General features: G+C 41.4%; 1 protein-coding gene across 1 annotated transcript; it reads left to right on the top strand.

Annotated features, from left to right (window-relative positions):
* Positions 1–478: 478 nt before the first annotated feature.
* Positions 479–6675, top strand: RGS16 (regulator of G protein signaling 16). The gene is made up of 5 exons (XM_044671709.1): positions 479–628; positions 2274–2384; positions 3216–3277; positions 3563–3729; positions 4827–6675. Exons 1-5 carry the CDS (start codon positions 585–587, stop codon positions 5046–5048), a joined length of 606 nt encoding a protein of 201 aa, XP_044527644.1. The 5' UTR covers positions 479–584; the 3' UTR covers positions 5049–6675.
* Positions 6676–9474: the final 2799 nt, after the last annotated feature.

The following is a 9474-nucleotide window of genomic DNA, read 5'->3' as shown; positions in this document are numbered from 1 at the left end:
TTTCCTGTTATTTTGCCAAATGATGGAGGGCTCTTTCTTCCTCCTAAACCCTGAGTCTAGCACAACTCCCAGCGCAGCCTCTGTCTCTATAGTCTTCCTTCCCCTCCCGGCCCCTCCTTGGAAGATTTCATTCACGGGGGGGGGGGGGGGGGTCATTCTGTTGGTCCCATTATCCAACCACTAGCTGGGAAAGTGATTTGCAAGGGATATTGTCTGAGCCCCAGCTTGGGTTTCTCACCCTAGTGACCCCCTCCTCCCTCTCCTTCCCGTTATTACTGAGGAGAGGCAATCTTCCTTTCACGTTGTCAGAGCCCGGTCGGACGGCCCTTCCTATTGGTCAGAGCTCAGAGCCCAGAGCCCACTGTCCCCTCCTTTCCTCTTTTCCCCTCCTCCCCTCCTCCCGCCCTGTGCAATAATATAAAGCCGCGGCTTCTCGCCCGCAGCATATCAGTCTATTAAACACCAGAGTGTAGCTGACGCCCTCCTCCTGCGGCTGTTACTGCTACTACAAGGCTGACTCTGGGAAAACGGGTCAGAAGGCTGCCACCATTCACTCCCCAGCCTGTTGCCTGTCGTCTGCTAGGATGTGTCGGACACTCTCTGCATTCCCCAGCACCTGTCTGGAAAGGTAAGCGGCGTTTGCAGAGTTGGCACCGGCTGTTCGGTTGCCTAAAGTGGCCCAAGTAATTAGGGGGAAACAGTAATGGGGTGTGCTAGAGCTGCCTCCAGAACCGTGCCCATCGCCTAGTTAAATTTCATTTTACAGGTGAGGAAAATGAAGCCCAGAAAAGCAAAGGGACTGGTTCTGGACCTCACAGCGACGTTAGAGGCAGTGTTGGGACTAATAGCTGGACTCAGTCCACTGTCACTTCACAGTAAAAGAGGGAGTGAGGGGCACCTACTGCCTTGTAGATTGGGAGGGAGGAGGCGCATGAGATGGGAGAGAACAGGAGACTGCCTCTTCTGATGCTCTCAGACGCTATAGGGAGGAGTGAAGAGACACAAAACGTTTGGGAGCCTCTGGGGCAGGGGGAGATGTACGGGATGCAGAGAAGCAGAGAATTGTTCATCCTTGTTTCTGTAGCTCTTCTAAGGCAACCATTGGACATGACATTATGAGAACTATAGAGAAAGTTGGTCTCAAATGCCAATCCTCCTGGAGGCTGTCATTTTCAGCTTTCCTAAGAGATTTGGTTTTTATTCCCATGAATTGGAATTCTTATGATCCCAGCCCCAAACGATCCTGTGTGTAACTTTTCTGTTATTAGTGAAAGGGGTAAAGGGTAGAGAAGAAAGGATTACATTCCTAGCTACCAACAGCAACTGGTAGCATGCTAATTCTCAGGGAGCTACTCCAAAGAGCTTGCTGCACCCAGCTGTCCTGTTGGGACTGGTAGCTGGGAGGAAAGAGAATAAGAACAAAAGGTGGAAGGTGAAAGTATAATAGATAAGAATCTTACATTGTTCCCCAAACACCCAAAGTGGGAGAACACTCAGAAGTGCATTGGGGCAGAGAGGTTCAGGAGTTTGTGTGACTTTAATATAAATCTCTCTCTCTTTCTCTGTCTCTCTCTCCACATACACATGAATACAGATATATGTATGTATGTATATACACATATATAATTATTTTATATACATATAACAGATACAAAAAAGCAGCATAGCTCGGTGCTGGCCTTGCTTGGTCAGGAAGACCTGGCTTCAAATGCCATCTTAACATGTATTGGCAATATGATCCTCAAATCATTTATTCTTTTTTGGTGCTTCCAGAAAATTCTAAATCTCAGTCTGAGGGAGTTCTTTATTTTCATTGGTAGAGGAAATTTTCTTACTGGGAGTTTTCTATGACAGTGAAATCAAAGATTTAGTTTCCCTACATTTCTTCTACTCCTCCTGAAACATTCCCCTCAAATTATACACACAGAGATCTTTTTGAAGCATTGAATAATACAAATGCAATTTCATAAACACTCAGATCAGAGTATATAAGCTCTTCCTAGGATGAGCTTAAACATTATTTTCTTAGTATTAATGACAGTAAAGGGATTTTTGGCAGGAGCCGAGTTGTCACATCTCCAACAGCAATGAAAGTCAATTTTCTTTAGATTTTAAATACTACCAGCTAAAGGATGATTTCTTTCTTTCTTAGGCTATCATAACTCTCTCTACTGTTATATTGGAGAGAGACAAGCCTCTTGAGTTGAGAGCTTGGTTCTCTTTCTTCCTTGGTTCCTCTGATAATCCTTGGATGTTTTTTCTTTGTCTTCCAGAGCCAAAGAGTTCAAGACCCGTCTTGGAATCTTCCTTCATAAATCGGAATTGGGGACTGAGAGTGGGAGCGTCAGCAAGTTTGAGAAGGGCAACAAACATAGCAAAGAGAAGTAAGTTCTATTGAACATGAATAACTGTCTCTTAGGAGGGAGAGTGAGTTGGTGGCAAACCAGAGCCTTAAATAGAAGTGAACAAAAAGTATGAAAGTGAGAGAGTGAAGGAGGGGGAGAAAAGAAGGAACTAGGAAATTAAAGGAGATCTTGAGCATACCCTTCCCTAAATTTTTCAGTAAAACATATCACTAAATTCCTGTGTCTGATTGGTCGCTGGGTGATTTCATGTGTGGTACATTGAGTTATGGTCCATAGATGTACCCAATGCTGAATCTGCCATGTTGGTAGACTCTCTCACTGAAACTATACACTATATCTATAGCTAGAATCAGGAGAAAGACCAAAGCCCTGGTGAGATTTAAAAATGATTCTACTTCTAGATGGCTAAAAAAAATTACCTTTGGGATATGTGTGGAAGAGGCTATATCAGTGGTACTGGGAAATGGAGGTTCTTTTGATTGGAAATAAATAGAATGCCTTAGAATAGAGTTCTTTCCTTAGATTCTAGATAAGCTCTAGATTTTCCTCTGGTCTTCTGGTCTTTCCCTTATTTCTTACTCTGATGACATTTGTGATGAAGCCAGAAACCTATGAGTAGGATTCAATTAAAAAAATAACAACATCCATTTTGTGCAAAAATACTAGTGATTCAAAGACCAAGAAAAATTAATTTTTACTCTTAAGAAATTCATCTTCTGGAATAGACCCAGGAACTATTGAGTGAATCTATGAAAGTATCTGACTGCCTACCAGAGGTCTGGCTAGGACTGTGGTAGGAAATTAGTTTTGTGGGTGTGTTTTTAAAACATCTTGATTTCTTTTCCACAGACTTGTTCCAGAAGATGTGTTAGGATGGAAGGAGTCCTTTAACCAGTTACTGAGCAGCAAAAGTAAGTATGATCCTGTCTATATCATGGCATATCCTTTTGCCACATGGGTATGCATGTGATGTGTTTCAGATTCATTGTACTGGGTGCTGAGATCCTTAGATTAATGGCAGTGGGGGCAGGCCATGGCAAAAAGGAGCCAGAGGAACTCATCTTTTGTTCAAAACATCAAGTACACAGTGCCAGCCCAGAGAAAATTACATATACTAATGTAGTTATTGTCTCATTCTCCTTTTCTTCCATCCCTTAACCTGACCTCTTTTAATACTTTTCCTTTCCCTATTGCAGATGGTGTAGCTGCATTCCGGGCCTTCCTAAAGACCGAGTTCAGTGAGGAGAATTTGGAATTCTGGCTGGCCTGTGAGGAGTTCAAGAAAATCCAGTCAGCTGCCAAGTTGGCCTCCAGGGCGCAAAGAATCTTTGACGAATTCATCTGCAGTGATGCTCCCAAAGAGGTCAGTTGATTGAGATGGTCCAGGGATCATCCACTTTTTGCCCTTGTCCCACCAGGTTGATTATTTGTGCTTTATATAGGTCCAGAGTCAGTGACTTAGTAGGGTCTGGGTCTGAACTCAGGGAGTTGAGGTGCTTTTCAAATAGCCATCCTTAACTGGATTTTCACAAGAACCCTTTGAGGAAGGACAACAGAAATAATAGTTCTAAATCTTTGTTTTCGAAGTGTAGACATAAGCACAGAAGCTAAGCATGTTTGGATTTTTGTTGTTTGGTCACTTTCGGTTGTGTCTGACTCTTCACAACCCCATTTGAGGTTTTCTTAGCAAAGATTCTGGAATGGTTGGCTATTTCCTTCTCTGGCTCATTTTACAGATGAGGAAACTGAGGCAAACAGGATTAAGTGACTTGCCCAAGGTCACACAGCTGGTAAATGTCTGAGGCTAGACTTGAACTCAACTAGTGCCCTCTATTCACTGTGCCACCTAGCTCCCTATGGTTGGCTAAGTTGTTTCATTTAATCCTCACAACATCTTTGTGAGGTAGGGTGTAGTTATTATTATTCCCAATTTACAGATGGTATAGGTATTACTCCCAATTTACAGATGAGGAAACAAATTAGAGAGGTGAAGCAATTAGTTCACAGCTGGTTATTATAAGAGACAGGATTCCAACTTCAGTTCTTTTGACTCCAAACACAATATTGAGAACAGAATGCTAGACATGGAGTTAGAAAGACTGGATTCAAATCCTACTTCTGACCTTGGACCAGTCATTGATCTCTCTGATCCTCTTTCCTCATCTGTAAAATAGGGATGACAATAACCAAAACACCTTTATTACAGCATTGTCATGAGGCTCAAATGAGATAATATACATAAAGGCTATAAGATGCTCTGTAAGTGCCAATTGTTACTGCTATTTCTGTTACTGAGTTGTCAGAATTCATAGAACTAGTTAATGAAAATTAAGATTGGATTCCCAGGTCTCTCAATGATTCCTGGGTGCTTTTCTCTGGCTCCCACTGCTTCCAGCAGTCCTCCAGGAGAGCATCCTTTCCCTGTGCCCAGTGTGACAACTCTTCCCTTTTTCTCCCCAGGTAAACATCGACCATGAAACCAGAGAGCTCACCCGGAAGAACCTGCAAGAAGCCACGACTACGTGCTTTGATGAGGCTCAAGGGAAAACCCACACCCTGATGGAGAAGGACTCCTACCCTCGATTCCTGAAATCCGCAGCATACAGAGACCTCGTAGAACAGGCCTGTTCGGCTTCTCCCTCCCAGCCCATCCGCCATGTTGGAGAATGTTCACACACCTGAGCCTCCTGGCTGCAGTCACACCTCTGGATGGGGCAGCTCTCTGGGGGAGGCAGGAGCTGTTCAGCAATTGGAAAGGACACAGAGAGAAAAAGTAATTGGAGCCTCACATCCTGGACTCTGACTCTCCTGAAACATTTCAGACTCAACTGTTGACAAAGGGAATCCTCTCCCCCCTGCTCCCACTGTGGGAGGGAGCCAAAAGGAACAAAGGATGCATCTGGTCAATAGATCCCATTGGCTCCTTTCATTCTTACTGGGACAAATGAGGGTTCTTGGGATGGTCAGTCTTTGAGGGAAATGGGTATAAATGGAAACCTGAAAATGGGAAGACATAAAGGGCAGAAGAACAAGATAGGTGGTTTACCCATTGATCAGTTTGCTCATACTTTCCAGGCTAGCGGTGGTCTGGGCAAGGAAGGGACCACTATTATATGCTGGGAAAGGAATTGCCCCATTCTGCTCTCACTTACCACTTACCCAAGAGTTCTGCCTATTGTACCGGTGTTTATATCTTCCCTACCTGTAGCTAAGGGCCAACAGGTAGGAAGCCAGATCCAACAGCCAATGAATGAACCAGAAAGAGGTGGTATCAGCAGAGTAACTGATAGGGAAGAAGTAATGCCATCAAGGTCAGTAGTGGAATGTTGAAGCGCCACTGGAAGAAAGAGTTCATATGAGGAACTATGCCTATAGTCAACCCAGATAGTTCTGGACCTTGTTGAAAACATCCTTGAGTCAGTAATTAAGTTCTACCTAGGAAACTTTTTTTAATGGAAAAGCAATTTCTTAGGTCCTCTCATAACCTTTGCTAGAACAGAATTGGCATAAAAACCAGAATGAAATGAGAGTTAGGTCTCCCGACTATCATATTTCCACTTAATTTGACAGAAGATGGTGAAAGCAGCTGTTGGATCTGGCTTTTGGCCTTGGGTTGGGAATTACAAATCACTGGGCAAAACATGGCAGAATGTGAACCAGAGTTACCTTAAGCCAGAGTTGAGGCTTTTTGTAGAGTTTGGGAAAGACCCTAGCTCAAAGGATAGGGCACAGAGGGGATGGGGACAGGGTCAGAGGACAGGAGGCAGGACCTCTAAAAGAATCAACACCTGTCCTTTCATTCCGACATTTCTGAACAAATGCATTCCTCCCTGAGGCTGCCACTCAGTTACCCAGACCGGAGATAGAATCAAAGTAGGCACCCAGGCAGAGATGGCTACAGAATTCTGATCCAGGAAAAAAATGAACACTACCCTTTTCACCATGGGAGCTCCTCCAGAGAAAAATATCTAAATGTAAGAGGACATTGATTTAGCATATGGTTGTTGTTATTATTATTGTTATTGCTGTTGTTATTGTTATTTATTATTTGTCATTTTCAAATCCCCTCCTCTGGAGGACCTCTCCAAACTAGCAGCCAGATTTTCCTCCTCTACACCCAATTCTACCTCTGAGGCTGCTGGGAACCCCTCAGGGAGGCTCAGGGGCTCTTCACAGCTTACATTTATGTTTATTTATTTATTCTTACATTTGGAGCCGGTTTCCTAGCTGTGAATGAAACCCATGATCCTCCTTTCCAATTTGACAGCATGTTACATTCTGGTGAAATAAAATGAAAGCCCCAAATGGCGACCTTTCGTCTCAAGTGTCCGCATTGGGGGGATGGGGGTGGTGGTAAAGGGGAATGGGAAGGACAAGACTTCGGACATGAGGGGAGGAGGGGCTGTTTGTCCATGCTGCTCTCTGATGGGCATCTGGAAAATTCTGGGGGAGCTCACAGATGTGCTGGGTGCTTGGATGTCACAAGAAGATATCAAATGAAAGATGAATGTCTGCTCACCAGATAAAGGGCATGTTTATAGAGGGAAATGGATGCTGTAAAGGCAGAGGAGATGATTTGTGACTTCCTTGGGCTGTATTTGCACAGTTAAAATAAAAGAGGAGCTGAACCTGGCAAACCTGGGATTTCAAATGTGGGAATGATCACAATAGTTGATACTTGATAGCACCTCTAAAGCTGGCAGAATATTTAGATTTTTTTCATTCTGAAACATAATATACACCAAAATAAAGTGAACATTTTCATATACATAAGAAATTGGAAAAAGATACATGAAACTTCAATCCTCTATTCTTTTTTCTCTTTTTCTTTCTTGCTCTCTCATGTTTTTCTCTCTTTTCTCTTTGCTCTTTTTCTGTCATCTCTTTTCTCTTTTTTCCTCTTTATACCCTTTCTTTTCTTTAAAATTTACTCTTTTATTTCCACTGCTGTCACTTTCCTTTTTCTCATTATTTTTCATCTCTCTGTATTGAATTATGTGGCTTTGAGACATAGCTCACTCACATTAAATTGTTCTTTTGGTTAGATTATATAAAAATACCCCAAGTTTAGATATTACTGGTACTGGGTATAGCCTCAGACACTGGTGGGAATCTTTTTTCCAAAGGTTTTGGGACCAGTAATCACAGGATCAGATAAGAGGACTTAGAGTAGGAAGGGACATTAGAGAAAATCTACTTAAATTTATTTTTTCTCCTCTAACTCTCCCATTATACAGAAAAGGAAACTAAAGTAATCTGTGGTGGTAAAGAATGAAGAATTCAGTAGGCTGATGAATGTGCTTGAGAGGGAAAGGAGGAAGAAAAATAGGACATGAATGATACTTAGTGAGTTGTGAAAGGCATCAATGAGTCATTTGTTGTTGATTTTGCTCAGAACAAGAGATCCAAATGCATAAATGTGCCATGCTAGCTGCCTGGTTTATTTAATTTGAGGGAAATTCTCAGTGGTCTTGATCACCGGTATAACCTTATGTTCTCTGACATTTGTGATATGGACATCAATAGGGGAATGGTGGATGTAATAAGTCATTTCTGTTGTTCAGTCATTTCAGTCATTTCAGTCATGCCTGACTCTTCCTGACCCCATTTGGGGTTTTCATGGCAAAGATACTGGGATTTACCATTTTCTTCTCCAGCTCATTTTATAGATGAGGAAACTGAGGCCAAACAAGGTAGAGTGACTTTCCCAAGGTCACACAGCTAGGAAGTATCTTAGGCTGGATTTAAAATGAGGTATTCCTGACATCAGACCTGGCTCTCTATTGATTTTGCCCCGCAGCTGCCCTATTTCTATAAATTTTTAAGGTTATCAAAGGATTTGACAAAAGGTAGTATGGGATGGTATCAAGAGGACCGAAGTTCAATCCTTGCCTATGTTACTTATAATATGACTAATCTTAGATAAATCACTTCCCTTCTATGGATCTCACGTTTCTCATCTATAAAAGGAAGGAACTGTATTAGCCTCTAAAGTCATTTATAGCTCTACATGTACTAATGACCGATGACAACAAGGTAGGCACTGAAATGATTTTCCTCTCCATTTTACAGATGAGGAAAATGAGTCTCAGAGAGATTTTGAGAATTCCCCTTATCATGTAGCTCGTACCAATGTTAGTAAATCTCTTCTTGATTCAAACACTAAACTTGAATCAAGAAGAGATTTACTAACATCCTATATTGACAGCAAACTGGTTAAAATGGCTGAGCCTAGGAAAAATGGGATGTCCAGTACAGAAGTCTTTAACTTATAAATTGGGGAGTCCATCTACAAGGCTGTCCTTAAGATTTTGGCCTTTATGAAAACTGGAGCATCCTCAGTTATGTTTTTCAGCTTTCTCTCCTCTCTTACAGCAGGATAATTGGCCTTTGAAGCAAACCTGGATTCTTGGAAGCAGCATCCTTGAATGAACCATATCATGAAAGTAAAACCACACTATGCATCCTCTTTCCCCATTTCTAACACTCTGCTTCCCCCTTGTGGCCATTTTCTTATGATTCTAGCGCTCTTCATAGAGAGTCAATCCATTGAGTATTTTTACTCTTTTTGTAACATTTCACTAGATTTTGAATTTCTTTTATGGAGTTCAACTTCTTGGGTTTATTTGTTTCACTTTAGTTTTTGTAACTTAAAAAACTTTTTATTTTAAAGAAACAACATTTTTAATAGAGATCCAAGACACAGCTGGTACACAAGATGGCATAGAAAGAGTTATTACCAAGGTTTATAGTGACATAAAAAAGAGAAAGAGAGATTCTAGGAAAAAAGAAGAAAAATTTGCTTACGTTTTATTAAGTATTGATCTCAGTCTAATTCATTGTCATTAAGTCTTTAAATTGGCCAAATCCTTCTGATTACATTATAGAGAAAAAGAAAGATTTGAAAGACATTGCAATCACTTCAGAAAACTGAAGAATGGTCTCCTAGGATTAGAGATGTAATAGAATTATCATCTAATGTGCTAAGATAAGGGCTTTCATGTCCTTGGTTTCCAGAAAGCACTATTTAAATAAATAAATATGTAAGTATATATGTATACTTCCATATTTATATATATGTAAACATCATATATATATATATATATAT

The sequence above is a fragment of the Gracilinanus agilis genome, chromosome 4 (genome assembly GCF_016433145.1).
Source record: "Gracilinanus agilis isolate LMUSP501 chromosome 4, AgileGrace, whole genome shotgun sequence".
In the NCBI taxonomy this organism is placed as follows: domain Eukaryota; kingdom Metazoa; phylum Chordata; class Mammalia; order Didelphimorphia; family Didelphidae; genus Gracilinanus; species Gracilinanus agilis.
The sequence above is the reverse complement of the archived record's forward strand: the minus strand, read 5'-3'. Positions and strand labels throughout refer to the sequence as shown.